This window comes from Lutjanus erythropterus, chromosome 14 (assembly GCF_056507025.1).
Source record: "Lutjanus erythropterus isolate fLutEry1 chromosome 14, fLutEry1.hap2, whole genome shotgun sequence".
Taxonomy (NCBI): Eukaryota; Metazoa; Chordata; class Actinopteri; order Lutjaniformes; family Lutjanidae; genus Lutjanus; species Lutjanus erythropterus.
Genome location: NC_139330.1, coordinates 7,352,605 through 7,374,258, shown reverse-complemented (window position 1 = coordinate 7,374,258; position 21,654 = coordinate 7,352,605). Strand labels below are relative to the sequence as shown.

Below are 21,654 nucleotides of genomic sequence, written 5' to 3'. Positions count from 1 at the left end.
TGTAAGTAAAAATACTTTGTTCTTTTACCTGATCTGAGTAATTTTTCAGTAAAGTATTTGTACTCGAGTGCAGATTTGAAGTTCTGTTTACCCTGAAGGTGTGTATTTGATGCGTAACCCCTCTCTAGGTCCAGCGCTGCTGATGTCAGGATTTCCTACGGTCGTGAACGCAGCACGGCGCTGTGTTCATTCCTGCAGTGTCCCGCTGTAGGACAGACAGTCTGTGTGAACTCGGGAGGGGAAGCGCTGCGCTGTTAAAACTCACAGGATTTACACTCTGCCATTTTGAGGAGAACCGGCCGACATCAGCGTTCAGACCTCTGCGTCCATTAAACACAAGTCATGACCCGAAAGACCGAACTACCTCTGTGAATCTGTGAGTATTTATCCCCTCTGGACTGTTTTTTCAAGGAGCTGCGATAGTTAGAAACGAGTTAAAACCACTCTTCTCTAATGTCGACTCAGTCTCGGTTCGTGAGTGTTGCGCTCAATGAAACGTGCGCAAAGTAGAGTGCAACAAAAGTAACGCAGAGTGACAACTTTACTCAGGCTGTGCATCAAAACAAAGGCGGAGAAGTGGACCCTGAAGTGGGCCTCCGTGCTCCGGGACATGGGCCTGGCTCTGTTGTGGGTGACAGCATGCTGGTACTGTTTTGTCTCTCCAGTCCGAGTTGCTACGGGCGAAGAAAAATCAAGTTGTTTACCGGCAACTCGTGTGTTTGTCTGGTATTTACTGACCCCACGCTACAGGAATGCGTCTAACAACAGAGTAACTGTGCACCAAGACGTGTTTCAATGTGGAGGATGTCATTTATTTGCACGTTTAGACGACATTCGTCGGAATTTCGTGTCTCCGTGGACATTTTTATGTGCTGTGTTTTATTTAAAAACTGCAAACGTGTCCGTGTAACTTGAAAAAAGTGACAATCGGCAAACTCTCCCAGTAATGTCTGTTTCAGAGCAACATCTAGTTAAAGTTGATTAACATTTAACAACCAAAAGCTACTAACGCGAGCAAGGCTGAAGCAGCAGTGAATTCAACTTTACGACTGTAAAAATGAACGAACGTGTTCCTCCCTGAGAAGTTGCATAGTCTTCCTTCAAAGATACTGGAAAAATACACGTGACATGTAACTTTATTATTACTTTATCCCTAAATATCCAGCTAAAGGTGACTTAACTCTGGCTAACAACAACCAAAACATGCCAAACCAAGAAGCCCAAGGCTGAAGCAGTAAAACTCCTCAATGTGTTTGATCGAGCAGTTTTTATTGCTCATAAATTAAACTTTTCTTTTCTGTAAAGGGAGACAGTGTTGTTCTTTCAGAAGTTACATTCTCTCAGAGGATGCTCTAAAAATATCAGAAGTTTATTATTAGTTTTTCCAAAATGTCTGAGATCAAAATGAATCACTACTACTTGGGTAAACTGCCTGCAGAGTAATGGTGGACAAGTTTATTAAAGGGACAGTTCAACCCCAAATCAAAAAGTGTTATTTAAGCACCTAGCTGCCAACTATTTTGATGATCAATTAATTGATTTGAGTAATTTTTTAAGAAAAAAGTCCAACTTTTCTGATTCCAGCTTCTTAAATGTGAATATCTTCTGTTTTGTTTACAGTAAACAGAACATGTCTGTCTGCTTCTGATAGTTGTTCCCTGCACTAATATACAAAATAAAACACTGAAATCATGAGAGCTGCAACAATAAATTGATTTATCGATTAGTCAATCAAAAGAAAAGTAGTTGCGAACTATTTTGATAATCTGTTTATGCATTTAGATCTTTTTTGGTGTGAGTTGCAGAGTTTCGGAGATGTCAGGTGCAGAGATGTCTGTCTTCTCTCCAACATGATGAACTATATGGAGCTGGACCTGCGCTGCTCAGAGCAGGTTGTGAGCAGGTTCATGTTGGAGCTACTTTCTTTCTAGTTGAAAATAAAGTCGTTCCAGTAGATTCTAAAGTAGTTCTGGTCGATTCTACTGCAGACAGGAAGCGGTTCTGTTTATTTATTTTAGTCTATGTATTTATTTAGTTATATTTGAGAAAAGGCAAACATCTCTACAGCTGATATCTCCAAAACTCTGCAGCTCACACCCAAAAAAAATCTAGGTGGATAAACAGCACTACAGGTAAGAGGAAAAATATAGAATTATTGATTGATTGATTGATTGAACTGTCCTTCTAACAATCAAACGCTACCAAACTGTTTAAGACTAAAGCAGTAAAACCCCTGAATATGTTGAATTAGCAGTTTTTCTTGTTTATGAATGGAGCTTTTGTTTTGTAAAGGGAAAAAAGTTTGTTCTTTCAAAAGTTGCAGTCTGTTTTGTTTATTATTAGTGTATCCTAAATGCCTGAGATGAAAAGGAATCACAAACAGAGCAATGTTGGAAAAGTTTATTGAGATGACATCAGCGATGCACGATAAATATTGGGCCAAGAAATGGGAAATTAATCTTATTTATTTTCCAGATAATTGAATAAAATCTGCCATAATATATCAGATTTGACAGATTATGTCAAATCATTTAGTTTAATTCTTGCTTTATAAAAGCTGAAGTATATTTGTAAACGGGGCCATAGCCAGGGTTTGATGCTGCAATCCATTGCAGGTGGGAAGTCAATAGTTCAGTAGTCAGTATTCCTGACTTCCAATCTAAATGCGTCTCATGCAGGCGTCCGTGTTTCCTGCTCGGGAAAAGATGGACATCCGCAGCAAACTGATGTTTGTACAGCAAGTCTGTGAACTTAAAAAGCATCCACAGCAGCTGATTTAACAGATTATAGCAGACATTAGGCCCGATCACAGAGACTTCTATCAAGCGTGTTTATGTCAGCGAGCTCGGTTCTAGATGGATCTTTCCTGACCTTCCTAGTTGATTAACCATTACATTGCACTTCTCCGTGTCTGAGGTTGTTTTTTCCTCTGAGTTGTAGACATGTGTCCTCTATATTATCACCGATATCACATGGATAAGTCAGTCCTGTGTGCTTAAAACAAACTGTATTCAGACACAGTGTTGACTGGTCTTGTATGAAGTGTTGCAGGTGAGAGCCTCCTCGCCCACAGAGCGACACGACCGTACATGAGCAGCTTGTTCGCTCTATGTCACATAATGTAATGAGCTGCACGAGCAGAGCTGCTGGTGAGATGATGCCAACTTTTGTCAATAACACTTTATACAACTAAGTAGTTTTAGCAATTTATCACTTTCTTTTAAGAGATTATAAAGAAAGGAATACGAAAGGACCTTGGTGTCCTTCATGGTAGCTATGGGGATGTTTTTGAAGTTCTTTTGATGACTTGAAAAGAAAAAAATACATGAACATTTGAAGAGTCAGAGCTGTTCTTTTTTTGTTGTAATCGTGATGCCAGCTGGGTTTGTTTAGCTGACGCTGCAACGATTAATGGTACAAAAGAAAATTATTTGCCCTGAACAGTAATTTGAAATTTTATTGACTGCAATTTTCAAACTGCAGGAGGTGAGATATTTGCTAAATGCCATTTCAAGTTAAATATAGTCATGCTGCTGAGATATCCTGGACGACACGGCATATTCTACAGAAAATGTCTTGGTTTGGTACAGATTTGTGCAAAAATCGTAATCGCACCGTAATCATTTTACTGTTTTTCAGTGAATCATTCATATCATAAATCATATTGCAATATCAGTCAGGCTAATCAGAATTAGATGTTCGTTCAAAATCCTTCAGTCCTGGTTGTCAACTGTTTGGATATTTTTTTTTTCAAAATGTCAAATATCTTCTGGTTCCAGCATTTTAAATACTATTATGACAGTAAATGAGGAATAGTTGAGTTTTGGACTGTTGTTTGAACAAAAGAAGCAATTTAAAGATGTCAGCTTTGGGTGATGAGCATTTTCTACATTTTTTTTACATTATGTAGACTAAAGGATTTTTTTTTGGATAATTGTGGAAATAATCAGCAGATTGATCAATAAATTAAATGATCTTTTGTCGCAGCCCTAGTCAGAGCTATGAAATTTTAAATCACCCATCTTTGCTCACACTACATGTTTTTCTTATCCTCAGGTGTGAATAAACTACAGGTTGTATGACCTTTTCCTTAACATACAAAAATATGAAATTATCAGTTATCTTATTGGTTATTATCGGTTAATGGTATTGGCTGAAAAAGAAAATCCATACTGTACATCCCCTGACTGACACACACGTCTCCCATTCATTCATGCTGGGTTTCTTTTTCCAGTCATGGTTTTCTGTACTGGAACAACTCTTCCCCATAATAGATGCTGGGAGCTCTGGAGTTTATATATCTGACATAATACTGATTTACTCAGTGTGGGCGCGTGAGAAAATACAAAAAGCATGAACTTTCTCTTCTGCTCTGTTTGATGGGAGGGCAGAGCTGCTCACTGTGCAGACTGCTGCCACTGGAAATGGGTCATCACATTTTCAGCCCTGCACCAGATTACACAGTCAGTGTGGTCACAACAGTAGTACTCTGCCGTCAAATTAAACAGGGTAGTGTCTGAGTTTGTTTATTTATACTCCTCCGAGGGAAACCATCGACTCTGTAGTGTGAGAGAGTACAGGAATATCTAGAGAATCCAACAGGATGTTGCCTCTTTTAATCAGGAAGCATCTGCCGACCAAAGTTAAAGTTCAAATGCGCTTTTTTTTTTAATTCAGCAGTTTTATTCTTGGACCACATCGGTTTCCACTCAGTCATCATGTGTCAGGCGACTGAAAACTGCTTCCTGTCATCAGGGAGTTTGTCCTGTCTGTCATGATAGTCAGAACAGGAAGTACACAAGATATGGACGTATGGAGAAGTATGGAGTTTAATTTTGATAATTTCCAAGTCTGCATAAGTATGAAAAAAAGAAAAGAGAGTATGGAAAAATATTTGTCTCCAGACTATTGCCTCTATTCCATATTCAGCACACAGAGGTTTATGTGCTTAATTAATGAACAAAGGAATGAATTATCTTTATTTTTCTTGAGCTCTTTGCAGCAGACACGTCGCAAACACACAATAAAACAAGTGGTTTTAAATGTTTTATAGCTGTGTGTGAGCTAAAATGCACAATAAGCCTACTTAACAATAAGTCGTTGCATATTTAAAATCAGTTAGGCAAACCTATTAAAATCTGCAATAATTAAGAACCGTGCATCTGATGGAAGAGTGGCATTAGAATGGGTCAGAGACCATCAATTTTAGGCTTTTTAGGCCAGATTTTTTCTGTGCTTAGATCCACCTGGCTGACTACTTTACTTTGTTATTTTATTGCAAGAATAAAGCATGGCTGACTGAGGATTTCAAATAGAAAAAGAGAGATATATGTCAAAGATCTACAGAAAATCTACAGAATAGTCTGGAAAAGTATGGAACTTTCTAATGGAAAATGGACTTTAATCTTGAGATAAATGATTGTTAAAATCACTGCAGTAAAGGCAGGTCATATCAGGTTAAGTGTTGAGGCGTAGTTTGTTCTTTCATATCCCTGTTGGTTGGTATCGACTTGTGATTGCTGTTCCTCTTTGTGGATTTAAATTTCTGTGTTTGCAATAAGCTGTCACGATATTATAGACACACAGTAGCAGTGTCAGAGGAGCAGTGTGTGGGGTTTAGAGGCTTCTGGAGGTGAGCTTGCAGATAACAAACATGCTGCCTCACCCTTCCCTTCCTTTCTTTCCGGCTCATTTATGTTCTACATTAGATATGCATAAGAGCCTCATGTCTGCACGCTGCACTTGTTTTATCCATATTTCTGCATGTTGATTGAAAGACTGCGGATACGGACGTAACGGAGCAGTACCTCTGGTAATGGTGGGGGCAGCGTAGCCAAGAGTTTAAGCAAGAAATGACCACAGGACACGAACGTAGTTAAAACACAACAATTCTTATTTTCAGGTGATTATACACTAATGAAAACATACTTATGAATATTATGTTCCATTTCTGCCAATAACTTTCTTTAAATCTTACACACTGGACCTTTTAAATAACTTTTGTCACCTGTACTTTGATCTATCTGAAGTGCTGACTGGCCTCTTTTAAAGCAGCATAAATGCATCTCTTTGGCAACATATTCTGACTCAGTTTGACCCAGTAATTATGATTAAATGACTTCAGACTTTAATTAATTTCTGCATGAGGTGTGTACATCATTTTGCCTCCTTCAGGTTTTGCAGATTATAGTAATAATCAGTAATGATAAACCTGAGATGGTGCCTGGGATTAGTCAACTCTGCTGCAGTTTAACTGGGACCAAACCTTTACAGTATTTGTGAGAGAGACTTGAAGTTGTTCTTGTCTTTGCATTTCTTTCAGCTTTACAGAAGGTTTGTGACCGTGTGTGATGTCTTCACATCCCAGGTCTTGGGATGATAATAGTAATAATACAGTTAAACTTGTGCAAACAATTCCTCAGACTTTTTAATATATTTATAAAGTATCTAATTACTAGGGATGCACACTATTGGATTTTTGCAGATATTCAATATTATCCATTTCACTTTGGTTGATTTCCAATGCTACCAGTATATGCACATTTTTTCCCACCTCTTTGCAGAGAACATCAATTCTGTTGTGTATTAGAATGAACATGAACTGCTCTTATTGTGATGGCTGCCCAGCAGAGTCATGAAAAATAGAACTAATGATTATTTTCTTATAACATTTAATTTTTTTGTTGTAATTATTTGACAAAACAAAGACAACATCATAATTTGAGACATTGCAGACAGGGCATCATAACACAGGATCACATGCATGCATGAAAATATTCACCTTTAAGAAGCTGAAATCAGAGAATATTGACTTTTTTTCTTGAAAATTACTCAAGCTGATTAAACGGCTATCAAAACTGTTTGCAATTAATTTAATAATAGATTAACAGTCGATTAATCGATTGATCTTTGCAGCTCTGCTTCACAAATTGTTTGCACATTTTGTGCATTTTCCCTCCCTCCCTAGAATAACCAAACCATAAGGCCCTCGTCTCAAATGGTGAGAAATGACCACCATTTCTAGACTAACAAAACCGACCAGACGGTTTAATCGGTTACATTCTGAATGGCGATTAATAGATTAATAGATCAATCATTAACATCCCTACTGACATAATTAAAGCTTCATCTTATCATCTTGTCTTATTGGCGGAAACGTTCATCTCAGGTCGATATGTTATTTCATTTTAAATCCTTCGCGGGTAAATACTGATAACATGAAGATATTATCATACCTCGTTACTGAGTACCATAATAAGCCTATCTTAATCCCTCAGCTCCTTCCTTGTCACTGTTTTGTTAAGTTTGACACCGTTAAATAACCAGACAGACCAGAGTTTGACCTGCAAATCTGCTGCATTTTTGATATTCAATTAAACGACATTAAGATAATATTTGTTGTCAGTTCACACGAATGGAGCCGGCTGGTATTTCCTGTGTGCAAAGCTGCTTGTCCCAGAGGAATGTGTGGAATGTATTCTTTTGTCCTCTGTAGATTTAGCAGAGTCTCGTTTCTGTACGGCCTGCTAGAGAGCCCGGGAAGAGACGGCAGACGACTGGAAATGAGTCTGAAAGCCTGTCAGTAACCCCCCGCGGAGGACTCATCCCTCTCTTTGAACCAAAGCTGAGGGATCCTACGAGCTGGGAGAGGAGAGATGAACTCGTGGAAACGTCCGTGCGCCGCCGCAAACATCTTCTCATTAGAAAGATGTTCTGCAGAGTTTGACTGAAGACGTGTCAGAATTGGAGCCCCCACCTCCCTGTTTATTTATAGCTGCAGGAACTTGCCACTGGATGTCTCCTTCATGCAAGTCATGGCTGTGATCTGTGAGGGAGGAGGGAGGCTGTAATTGAGGCTTTCTGCTTTCAATTATTGTTTTCAAGATTTTTATGGGAAGATGAGGCTTCGACATTTTTAAGTGGCTTCTCTGTGGCCTCTGAGCTGGATGTTGCTGAGAGCGGAGCTGACAGCACATCAGAAGACAGATTGATTGACTAGCAGGGAAATTAAATGAACAAAGATGACAACATGTTTTCTCTTTGCTGCCCATCGGCTAATTAAGCTGAATACCATTCCTGTTTAGCAACATTCCCATAGTCTTTCAGCATTTAATACAGACGCTCTGCAGCTCCAATACCAAAGAGGATAAAACATTCATCGTCTGGAGTTGCCATACACACTGAACCAGCTTTGTTCCTTTGCGAGCTGCTGTGCCACATTATACCTGGCGCTTACAGTTGACTTCCTGCTGGTTAATGAAGCAGGATCTTTGCAGCGAGGGTAACTTTTCTCACACACATTTCAGAGCAGGCTTGCTATTAAATATTTAGACTATGCTCCTATCAAAGCACAATATGTCTAAAATACAAGACTCTACCACACCAATTTGCATCACAAAACCTTTGAACTTCCAGAAAAACTTTTAAACTTACACTCCTTTTGAAAACAGAAACATTTCCTTTTCTTTTATCCCCTCCCTGATTTTTCAGATATTCTGCTTCTGCATCACAGCCCTTTGAGAAACCTGGTGTCAGTCTGTCAGAATTAATGGATACAAAAGTTTTTCACCTGGAATGTGGATTTGGTTTAGATAAACAGTTTTCCAGAGAGTTTTCCTCCGCACTAATCTTTGTTTTCCAGAGTTTTAACGGAAGAATAGATTTCACAATGCAAATCTCAACGTATCAGATTACAATAAGAATCGCAGCTCTGTTTTATCGGCCTCGCCCTTAAATCAAGATAACCAGAGCGGTTCTCTTTTCTTTCAAACCTGCAGAACAAACACAGTTTAGAGTAAATGCCACAGCACTGTATCCTAAAATGAAGAAAAGGGAAAACAAATAGCTGCAATGATTAATTGATTATGAATCCATTATTAAATGAATTGCCAGCTATTTTGATTCATCAGTTTGACTAGGTTTTTTTGTCAAAATGATTTGTTTTCAGCATCTTAGATGTGAATATTTTCTTTTTTCTTTCGTCTTTTATGACCATAAAATGAGAATCTTTGGGTTGTGGACAAAACAAGACATTTAAGGATGTCATATTGGGTTTTAGGAATCAATATTTTTCATAATTTTCAAACTGATTGATTAAACAAGACAGTAACTAACAAGCCCAAGAGTTAGGGCTGCACGATTCTTGCTAAAATGTGAATCATAATGTGTGAATCATCATGAAACTAAGAGAGACGCTTGTTGTCTAGACAGGGCTTTAAACATGCAACTTTTCACATTGCTGGCCTTAAACATAACACCTATCAAAGTTCTGGGCTTAAACTTAAAAGTCTCGAGTTTACAGCATGACCTGAATGAATCACTGTCATTCAGAAATGAGATTGCACAGACTTACGGATTCTTCTTTTTATCATTAATCATGCAGCCCCGCTAAGAGTCTAAAGCAGTGATACTCAACTTAAGTCCTGGAGACCAGATCTGGCCGGTGACGGGTTGCTGGGTGGCCCACCAGCTATTTTTCCATTCACACTGAAAATAAATTGATTCACTCTGGGAATTTTTTGTTTGTTTATACCAGTTAATAAATGTTTAATAATGTCCCTTGGCTGTTGCTTGAGAAGTTGCATATCAGCCTACAGACAGACTAAAAGAGCTTTAATATATTTTTCATTATTCTTTTTGTTTATGGTTTCAGTTTCTGAATTATTCCAACGTTTGAGTGATCGCATGGTGGAGGATTTTCCAGCTGCGTTTAATGTTTATAACCTCTGTCAAACAACTGAAATTCAGTTGCAGCTATTAGACACAGTAAAATATCTGATTTATCTGTCACGTAGACCCAGTGATCCCTGCACCAAGATAATTTAGTTAATACGTTAATAAGTCATTTAATTTGAAAATGACAAGAAAGAGGAGCTATCAGCTTTTTAATTTTTATTCATTTTATCTGATAAGTATTCGGCTATCATTGTTTTTCATTAACTAACCCCTAGCCTTGTGTCATTTTGCAAAAGTTGCCCCTGGGCAAAGAAAGTTGAGTATCCCTGGTCTAAAGCCATGCTACCATCTGTGAGTCTTTACTAAACATCGTGTAAATTTGAGCTAAATATATTTGACAGTTATATGTTCAGAATGACAACATGCTCGTGTTTAGCAGTTCAGCGTCATGGTAATATTTGGTAATAAAGCTAAACCCAAAGTAAAGCTGAGGCTGATGGAGATGTTTGAAGTTTTGTTTGATCATAAACCAGAAAACTAGACAAATAAAAAACTGGACTTGATAATGGTGGACCCTGAATGTCTGTAGAAACTTTTGTTGTTGAGATATGTAGCTGTATATTGTATTTATTGAGGAGAATTTCACTGAGAGCAATACACTCTTTAGCTGGAGCGGTTGGGTTTAAGGATCTCGCTCCGGGGCACTTCAGTGGGGTAAGCGCTGCTCGTTCACTGCCACCACCCAGATTTATCCTGCCAGTTTGGGGATTAAACCGGCAACAAGCTCGTTCCTCAAAAACCTTTAGGCCACCACTGCCCCCACATTTCAGTCTGGACCAAAGACAGACAGACAGACATTGCCATCAATGACTAGTGTGGCTACAAATCAATTCAGTATCACAAAAAATCCCAGAGTATGTGTACGCACATACAGCTAAGAGTAAGGACAAAACTAAACAAGTAAAAGTTAAAAATAGACATGAGTGTGTGATGATGAAATAGGTGTTTGTATATTAAAAAGCAGTCAGCAGCCGAAATAAACGATGACAATCCTTGTAGAAACTGTGCGTCAGTTTGTCGTAATTAACAGGAATGAAAGATTTTCTGCGACAACTGCAGTTTTTTTTAGCACAAATTCTGAATGTGTCATTTAGAATTAGCTGCAATAAATGCAGAATCACTGTGCAGTTGTGTTTGCCCGCTCATGTATCACTTCAACCCCACAGTGCGAATGATGGTTAAATAAAGTTATTTCCAGAGGAATAAAGGCTGCAGTGCTGCATGCTTTTCTGTCTTGCTTGCAAAATAATCCAAATAGACAAAAAGGGAAAAATACATCCGCTGGCATTTTGTTTTATTGAACTTTTCACATATGGCAGAACCACAAAGATTGTTGATACTTTTTTTGTTCATGCTCTTGCAAGATAGTTCAGTTTATAAATGTTTATATGAAGGTTTCTGCAAAAACTAAGAAATAAACAAAAGCTCTGCTCTGTAGTTACACTGAGAGAAAGTCTCCTGCTGCTTCTCTGCCTCAGTTAATTGTGGTAATAACATATATAAACATGTTCCAGGGTTTAAGGGTCAGTCGCTCATTAAGTTTTAATTAGGCACCTTAAGCAAATCTGTTTTATTTATATCCCCAGCAGTTCTTTCTCTTGTCTTTCTACTGACACGATAAAGCTTTCAAACTGATCTGTTTCAAGATGTTTTACCTCTGGAATATCTTGACATTTTATTTTTAAAAATAGATACATTACTTTCTTCTTCTTCTCATTTGTTTTCTTTCAGAGGAGAAGACCTCTGAAGTCGGGGACAGTAAACCCAACATAAGAGGAATCCTTGTCTTTGAACCGGTCATCAGTCCTCTTCAGCCATGTGTTCCACAAATCACTCAAACTGGGTCACATTTGAAGATGACAACACACCGCTTGCATCACCTCAGAAGCCCCTACAGTCGCCTGGGCTTATCAAAGCATCAGTCCCGCGTCCCAATGGTCTGAAATTAGTGCTTCCGCCGATCAGAGATACTTCCTGGAGCTTTAGTAGTTCCTTGGAATCCCCTCAAAGCCACTCGAGTCTTAGTGGAAGTTCCTGTGTACCGTGTAACACGCCCTTTTGCACTCCTGTTAGTGGGGTTCCTAGCAGCGCATCCCCGTTTCACACCAACACATGGGAGAAGAACGACTTCTTCCGGAGTTTCTCCAGCACGTCATCCACCTCTGCTCCCTCTCCTGCACCGGAGGCACTGAATCAAACCTCATATGGACCAACTCCTTTCCCGTCTTTCCAGGCGAACTCAGGACACTATAATCCCTTCTGGGATGGATCGAGACACAGCGCAGATGTGGACAGCTCCTCCTCAGACTCAGAGACTGACAACAGCCTACCACGTTTCTTTATTCGGACCAAAGATGGCAGCGAGCCTGCGCAACTCCAGAGCTCCTTCTCCTACGTTTGCCACAAACTGGAGGGCCTGCAAGCAGAGACGGAGACAGAAAAAGATGGAGAGAGGCGGCTAAGTTGCAAAAATGAGGTGTTAAGCGAGGGTTCATCTCAGTTCGTTCCTCGGGGTCTGTTTCGTAGCCAGAAGAGAGACGGCTGGTCTGTCATGATCAGGATTCCCGAGAAAAAGAACCGCATGTCCTCTCGGCAGTGGGGGCCGATCTATCTGCGCTTGTTGCCGGGCGGCGTGCTGCAGATGTACTATGAGAAAGGACTGGAGAAGCCCTACAAGGAGTTCCAGCTCCTCCCTCAGTGCAGGATATCGGATCTCAAGCTGGAGAGCTACGGCGAGCCCCGCAAAGTCCTCACGCTCAAGGTGGAACATTTCTCGTACACAGAAAAGAAACGCTTCCACCCCAAGTTGGAGGTCAGCCACGAGGCGGAGGTAGAGCAGCTGCTCAAGTTTGGCTCCACGGTGCACGACGAGATGGAGGACCTGGTCGTCTCCATGGAGGAGGAGATCTTCAAACTGAACGTACCCCACCAGCCGAGGCGGCACTACGAAGAGCAGGAGCTGTCGCTGCAGATCACCGATCACATCTGGGTACAACTGGATAAGTGTGGAGGAGTCATAGAGCGGACAGCCTTCACCCAGATTCACTGTCTGGCCTTTCTGAACGGATTAGGGGATTGTTTTCTCGCCCTGAATGATCTCGGGCTGCTGCGCTTCAACTCCAGCTACGGGTCTGAGGAGGAACTCTGGATGGAGATCGCTGACAGCTATTTTCACAAATGTGTAAACGAGACAGAGTTTCAGAGATCCCGGCTGATAAAGTTCTCGCCTCCTGATGCCTGCAGGGTGGAGCTGCTACGGTACAAGACGGCGGTTTTGGGTTGCACAGAAATTCCCTTCTCAATCAAAGCTGTGGTCACAGTTCAGGGTGCCTACGTGGAGCTCCAGGCCTTTCTCAACATGTCAGCCACCTTCCTCTCCTCCGTGGGGGTGTCTGACACGTACCCACTGTGTGAGAATGTAGTGATCCGTGTGCCGGTGCCGGGCGACTGGGTCAAAGTGACGCAGACCGTGGCCTTGCTGCGGCAGAGGTCGCTGAAGGCCCGTATGAACAGAAACACTTGCCTGGGCGCCGTCAGCGCTGCAGACTCGCAGCCCGTCATGCAGGTGTCAGTCGGTACCGTCAAGTATGAGAATGTATATTCAGCCATCGTGTGGAGGATCGACAGACTGCCGGCAAAGAACACGGGTAATTTCTGAGAGATTAAAATTTAGCTCTGCACTACAGCCTGACATATCTACAACTGCAATGATTAGTTGTAGGAAGGACTGGGCAACATATTATTATTATATCGATATCATGATATGAGACGATTTATCCTCTTAGATTTATTATTGATATAGTTTTATCATGAGATGACCAAAGTGTTTTCCTGGTTTTAAAGGCTGCATTACACTAAAGTAAGGTGATTTTCTGAACAAAAAAAAAAAACTCCTAAGATGATGCAGTGCAACTTACTGGCCGTCATATCACATCACTCTTGATACCATATAGACTATTATTTTAAAGAAGAATTTGAAAATGTGACAGCTGTCAAATAGTCAATTAACTTGATTAGTTGTCAGCTATTAAATCAATCACCAACTATTTGATAATCAGTTAAGCATTTTGAGTCTTTGTTTTTTAAGAAAAAATGTACAAATTCTCTGATTTCAGCTTTTCAAATGTGAATATTTCCTGGTTTCTTTACTCCTGTATGACAGTTAAATGATTATCTTTGATCTATGACCTGTCATAGATGTAGATATATAATGGTCAGTATTGGGATATATGTTTACTGATACACTCTGATATGAAAACTATTTTACTGAACATGTAATTCAGAAAATGAAGCTTGGGATGATTTAGATTTAGCATGATGGGGGACATTTATGAGGACAAGAGGAGCACCTTGTTTCTTTTTACAATTGGTTAGCATATGTATATATGATATTCTATAATAAAGTTATTTGCTTCAAGAAGGCAGACTTCTGAGTACCTTTGCATGGTCATATCAGTACAAAATCCACATAGAAAGGGTCTATTTTTATATCGGCTCAAATATTCATTATTTTGGCCACCAACTCTGTCTCAAAAACCGATTAATCAGTGATGATTAATCTAAACCTTTGCTTTCTGTGCATGTGTACAGTGTGTTTGCCACTCAGTGGTGTGACTCTCTAACTACAAGCGACCTTTGTTTTCTCCTCCGCAGCAGTGGATCATCCCCATTCTTTTTCCTGCAAGCTAGAGCTGGGATCCGATCAGGAGATCCCGAGTGACTGGTACCCTTTTGTCACGATGGAATGTGAAATTATGGGCGCGGTCGTGTCACAGACCAGGGTGAAGTCACTGGGCACCACCAACGACATCCAGCCGCAGAAACATGTGACCAGTTGGACACGCTACCATTGCCAAGTAAGATGTTTCATCAGTGGAATAATATGTTGGTCAATGCATGCACCAATCTTAAAGGGATAGTGCGGATTATTTACTGTGGGGTTGTATGAGGTACTTGGTGATAGTCAGTTTGAAGGAAGCAGAGAGGGGTGCCAGCAAGGAAGCAAAGTAATGTTGTTGTTGTTGTTGTGAACAAAAGGTATTTTAGCCACTTAAAAATTGTCCACTCTGTGTATACAATATTTAGAACATTTTACCCCTTTCCTTTTCTGTCAGAAAGCTTTTTCTTGTGGGAAACTGCTGTTATATAAGCCAAATATCTCCACACCAACCAAACTTCATTGGCAAAATCAGTCATTTTACAAAGCAGAAATCGGGAGCTGCTGGTCTACCGCTGCCTTGATCTGTTAGTTTGTTTTCTTATTGTGTGACTCGTGTTTTGAAAGGATAGTTTGGATTCACCAAAGTCACAAAATAACACTAACAGTCAGATCAAAGCCGCGGTGGACCAGTATCTCCTGTGTTCTGCAAGGTAAAATTACATATTTCACCCATGGACTTTGGTTGGTTTGGAGAGAGCGATATTTGGCTTGTATAACAGCCATTTCCTGTCAGAAACGGCCATCCGATGGCAAATACTGCAAATTTAGTGTGCATTAAAACTGGGGGGCATGCCGACCACCATCTACTGTAGGTAACACACTGACTATTGATAAGTTCCTCCTACAACCCCACAGCAAATAATCCAATTTATCACATTAATGTAGAATGAGAGAACATCTACTTATCAGTGCAACTAACCTACATTTTCTTCTTTTTTTGTAGGTGGAAGTGGAGAAGAAATGGATTGAAACAGAGACAGAGAGGCAGTCTGGCTGTATGACACAGTGATTGTTAAAGAAGCTCTGAAGAGGACGTCATCCCTTTGGTCCGAGACATTTGCCAAAATCTTCCTAATGAGGAAAAGGGACAGCGAAAACTGAACAAAAACGAGGGTGATGAGGGACTTTCTGCTTATATATCCGGTGTCACATTCATCTAATTACACATAGCCTGGTAGTATTTCTCATGGAGGTTAACCGATTTTGTATCCTTTAACAGAGACTGAATTAGTCTAGACCTAATAGACAATTTAACATGGTCCTTTTGCCTAGCACTTTACATTTAATAGATTTATTAACTGTAAGATTACAGTTTATATATGTACTGTATATAAGCTTGCATTTGCATCATCTGCACTGCCCTCCAGAATGATTGGCATCCTTAATATATGCCTTAATAAACGTACGCCGAACAGGCTGTATGAGATAAACAGCTTAAGTAATGAGCAATATTTACTGTTTGACAAATGCTAATTATCTGCAGATGTTTTAGGGGTCAGGACCTTTTGTTGCCCAGCAATGCCGAAAGTTCACCTGTTTCCAAACTGATTCATTTAGCTACGAATCCTCCACATTTGTGCTAAACTCTGTGTGGCAGCAGCAGACAAACACAATGTAAAAACCTTGTGGGGAAAAAAAGACTATAGTTACATAATTATAGTTGCACAGAAACAGCAGTTCAAAGGTGGGTCACATCATGCTGAGTCCCACAGAGCAGCATTTTGTCTGAAGTGACTTAATCACAATTATTACAACAGTTTGGTTGAACTGACTCAGGCCGTGCCAATTAGCAGCTATTCTCAGCAGTGAAACTCTGATAAAGGTTTAAAGAAACGGGGGAAAACACAAAATTAAATCTTTTTGCCCAAATTACAGTTAAGTGCATTGGCCTAAAAAAGCTATAACATAATGTCATATTTGAAGGGTGACTGTCGTATTTTTGCCAAACAGAGACAAAGTGCGTATTAAGGTCTGAAATTTACTATGCAACATAGCTGCTAATATCATTAATATTCATTTTCCTTTTTTTTTTCCACATACAACTCATTACTTTTGTTGCTTACCTCAAGCTGACTTTATACCAAGGTTGTATTCTGGAGGTCTGTAATTTTATTTAAACAAATCAAATCTTTTATTATGTGATTTTTTTCTGCCTCTGGGTTGTGAATAGGTTGGATAAAAAAAAAAAAACAAAAAAAAAAACAATGGTGAAGCTTCATAGTGACCAACAAGGCCTTCAATGATGACTTTTATGTATGAGGTACCTGGCTTAAGCTGGATATTATGTACATCAAGAGTAAAATTTGAATTAAATCCGAATGACTCGTGGTACTTCTTCATGGATGTTAGGATACATTTACACTGCAAGCAAAATCTGATGTGACTCAGATCTGATTTTTTTAATGAGCGTGTGAACAGCACAAGTCACATGGAATTTAATCTTTTAAATTCTGATTTGGGCCACTTTTATTTTTGATCCTAAAACAGATGCAAATCAGATTTTTTTTGCAATTTGACCTCAGTCACTGTTGTGAGGAGGCATGGACAGAACTAGTTAAAGGGACAGGTCACACCTAAATCAAAAAAAGGCATATTTTTCGGTATGAGTTGCAGAATTTTGGCGTCATCGGCTGTAGAGATGTCTGGCTTCTCTCCAGTATAATGGGACTAAATGGCATTCAGCTTATGTTGCTCAAAGCACCAAAAAGTACATTTGAAAAATTCAAAACCAGTGTTTCTTTCCAAAAATCACGACCCGGTTACTCAAGATAATCCACACACCTTGTTGTGAGCTTTCATGTAGGAATTCTTTCTGCAGTAGAATCTATCGGAGCTGCTTTCTTTCAATGTCGCTTTCATCTCGTTATATCCGCTGTGTGTGATGTGGACTGATGTATACACCAAGGAATCATCTTTTCTCTGCGTTATTGTCTCATCCATTTAGGTTGAACTCGGTCTTGTTGCTGTGAAGGTGGCGTGAAATGATGCAGAATAAAAATAATCAATAATTTACCTCAAATGCATTAAAACTGAACAAACAAGCCAGAGTTTTTTGAGTAGAAAGCACACAGATTTGTGTTAAAATGTAGGAAATAAAAGTAAAAAAAAAAGTACAGATAACTGAAAACTCTACTTAAGTACAGTAACAAAGTATTTTTACTTAATTACTTCCCTCCTCTACTGGAACCTAATTTCATATCATATTATATATTTAAAAAATAATGTTAACTGTCAAACAAAAACATCAAATCTGAGCAAAATATCAGATTTGAACCTTAGTGTCTTTGTCTGGAACAGAAACAAACTTTGTAGTTTGTTTAGTTTATACTTTGCTAAATTAAGTTCCTAAATCTACCCTGCATGCAAATGTTGTATAATGAGACATAAACTCTGTTACTGTTAGGAGTGAGATCACCGCTGAGGCTGATTTCTGTTCATCTGCACAGCCATCCAAAATGCCGAAGGTGATAAATAAAATTTCATATATACAGTGTATAATGACAGCGCTGTTAAAATGGAGCCTGATAAACAATCATTGTGCTTTAAGTTTTCCCACAGAAAAACAAAAGTTTTGCACAAACACCTAACTGAGTGTCAAAACAGCACAGCTCAACTCATCATCATCACCGTCGTCATCATCATCACAGACTTGTTGAGAGGCTGAGACATCCAGCAGTGAGTAATGACAGTCTGCAGCTCAATAAATGACATGATTTGTAGGAAATGATCTTTTTAAAGTGCTGCATGCTGTGTGATAGTCTCATTTGATTAACTGCGATAGTGCACAGGTACAGACGAGTATCTCACCCCAAATTAAAACGTGGCTCTCTGGGAACACACTTTAAAACTCCATGTTCAACACTATACTTTTGTGAGTGCTGCTGTTTTTTAATGCAGTAATTTTCACACGGGCCCCTGTGGTGATGAGTCACTGCTCAGCAAAGCCGCAACCTGAGACCTTCTGAGTCTCACCCGAAGAATTAACCCTCTATGGTACACATTATGATGCCAGTGAGGGAAAAAATGTTTGGAGTGTTTTTATGTCTCAAAATAGACTAAATAAACATAATCTGAAGAAATTTTATTTTTATTTTTATTTTTGGAACTTTTTGGGGTTCGTTGCCTGTAGGCAACATTGTACCATAATGGTGCATAAGTGAAAAAGAACGTTCCTTTTCCAATTTGAACATTGTTTGTTTCATAAACATATGAAAAAATATTCAATAACATCAAGAAGTCACAATTCATTTTAAATTTTAAATTAAAAAGAATTATGAAAAGAATTTAAATATATATGTATGTATGTATGTATGTATGGTCATATATATGTATGTATGTATGTATGTATGGTCGTATGTATGTATGTATGGTCATATGTATGTATGCATGGTCATATGTATGTATGCATGGTCATATGTATGTATGTATGCTCATATGTATGTATGCATGGTCATATGTATGTATGTATTCTCATATGTATGTATGGTCGTATGTATGTATGTATATATGCTCGTATGTATGTATGCTCATATGTATGTAAGGTAACATATATGTATGTATGCATGGTCATATGTATGTATGTATGTATGTATGCATGTATGCTCATATGTATGTATGTATGTATGTATGCATGGTCATATGTATGACCATATGTATGTATGTATGTGTGTATGTATGTATGGTCATATGAATGTATGCATGGTCATATGTATGTATGGTGATATGTATGTATGTATGTATGTATGTATGTATGTATGGTCATAAGTATGTATGTATTCTCATATGTATGTATGTATGTATGGTCGTATGTATGTATGTATATATGCTCATATTTATGTATGCTCATATGTATGTATGTATGGTCACATGTATGTATGTATGCATGGTCATATGTATGTATGTATGCATGTATGCTCATATGTATGTATGTATGTATGTATGTATGCATGGTCATATGTATGACCATATGTATGTATGTATGTGTGTATGTATGGTCATATGAATGTATGCATGGTCATATGTATGTATGGTCATATGTATGTATGTATGTATGTATGTATGTATGGTCATAAGTATGTATGTATGTATATATGTATGGTCATATGTATGTATGCATGGTCATATGTATGTATGGTCATATGTATGTATGTATGAATGTATGGTCATATGTATGTATGTTTGTATGCATGGTCATATGTTTGGCCATATGTATGAATGTATGCTCATATGTATGTATGCTCATATGTATGTATGTATGTATGTATGTATGTATTTATGGTCATAAGTATGTATGTATGTATGTATTTATGGTCATAAGTATGTATGTATGTATGTATGCATGGTCATATGTATGTATGTATGTATGTATGTATGTATGTATGTATGGTCATATGTATGTATGTTTGTATGCATGGTCATATGTATGAATGTATGCTCATATGTATGTATGCTCATATGTATGTATGTATGTATGGTCATATGTATGGCCATATGTATGTATGTATACTCATATGTATGTATGGTTATATGTATGTATGTATGTATGTATGTATGTATGGTCATATGTATGTATGGTTATATGTATGTATGTATGTATGTATGTATGTATGGTCATAAGTATGTATGTATGCATGTTCATATGTATGTATGTATGCATGGTCATATGTATGTATGGTCATAAGTATGTATGTATTCTCATATGTATGTATGTATGTATGGTCGTATGTATGTATGTATATATGCTCATATTTATGTATGCTCATATGTATGTATGTATGGTCACATGTATGTATGTATGCATGGTCATATGTATGTATGTATGCATGTATGCTCATATGTATGTATGTATGTATGTATGTATGCATGGTCATATGTATGACCATATGTATGTATGTATGTGTGTATGTATGGTCATATGAATGTATGCATGGTCATATGTATGTATGGTCATATGTATGTATGTATGTATGTATGTATGTATGTATGTATGTATGGTCATAAGTATGTATGTATGTATATATGTATGGTCATATGTATGTATGCATGGTCATATGTATGTATGGTCATATGTATGTATGTATGAATGTATGGTCATATGTATGTATGTTTGTATGCATGGTCATATGTTTGGCCATATGTATGAATGTATGGTCATATGTATGTATGCTCATATGTATGTATGTATGTATGTATGTATGTATTTATGGTCATAAGTATGTATGTATGTATGTATTTATGGTCATAAGTATGTATGTATGTATGTATGCATGGTCATATGTATGTATGTATGTATGTATGTATGGTCATATGTATGTATGTTTGTATACATGGTCATATGTATGAATGTATGCTCATATGTATGTATGTATGTATGGTCATATGTATGGCCATATGTATGTATGTATACTCATATGTATGTATGGTTATATGTATGTATGTATGTATGTATGTATGGTCATATGTATGTATGGTTATATGTATGTATGTATGTATGTATGTATGTATGGTCATAAGTATGTATGTATGCATGTTCATATGTATGTATGTATGCATGGTCATATGTATGTATAGTCATATATATGTATGTATGTATGGTCATATGTATGTATATATGGTCATAAGTATATATGTATGTATTTATACTCATGTATGTATGTATTTATGCATGGTCATATGTATGTATGTATGTATGTATGTATGGTCATATGTATGTATGGTCATGTATGTATGTATGTATGTATGTATGTATGGTCATAAGTATGTATGTATGTAATTTATGTTCATACGTATGTATGCATGGTCATATGTATGGCTGTATGTATGTATGTATGTATGTATGCATGTATGTATGTATAGTTGCATGGTCATATGTATGTATGCTCATATGTATGTATGCTCATATATATGTATGTATGTATGCTCATATGTATGTATGGTCATATGTATGTATGTATGTATGTATGGTCATATGTATGTATGTATGTCTGCATGGTCGTATGTATGTATGTATGCTCATATGTATGTATGTATGCATGGTCATATGTATGGCCATATGTATGTATTCTCATATGTATGTATGTATGTATGTATACATGGCCATATGTATGTATGTATGCTCATATGTATGTATGTATGCGTGGTCATATGTATGGCCATATGTATGTATTCTCATATGTATGTATGTATGCTCATATGTATGT

General features: G+C 38.1%; 1 protein-coding gene across 1 annotated transcript; it reads left to right on the top strand.

Moving 5' to 3' along the window:
- Positions 1 to 191: 191 nt before the first annotated feature.
- On the top strand, positions 192 to 16,774 carry ston1 (stonin 1). The gene is made up of 4 exons (XM_084736225.1): positions 192 to 376; positions 11,467 to 13,382; positions 14,389 to 14,591; positions 15,399 to 16,774. The coding sequence occupies exons 2-4, from the start codon at positions 11,552 to 11,554 to the stop codon at positions 15,462 to 15,464; spliced, it is 2,100 nt and encodes a 699-aa protein (XP_084592351.1). The 5' UTR covers positions 192 to 376; positions 11,467 to 11,551; the 3' UTR covers positions 15,465 to 16,774.
- The last annotated feature ends 4,880 nt before the right edge of the window (positions 16,775 to 21,654 follow it).

What these genes read in the sequence shown, in the direction of transcription:
- ston1 (XM_084736225.1), top strand. Translation starts at nt 11,552, where the DNA reads ATGTGTTCCACAAATCACTCAAACTGGGTCACATTTGAAGATGACAAC. An exon ending in ACTGCCGGCAAAGAACACGG is followed by an intron (nt 13,383 to 14,388) that starts GTAATTTCTGAG and finishes TCTCCTCCGCAG; the next exon opens with CAGTGGATCATCCCCATTCT. An exon ending in GGACACGCTACCATTGCCAA is followed by an intron (nt 14,592 to 15,398) that starts GTAAGATGTTTC and finishes CTTTTTTTGTAG; the next exon opens with GTGGAAGTGGAGAAGAAATG.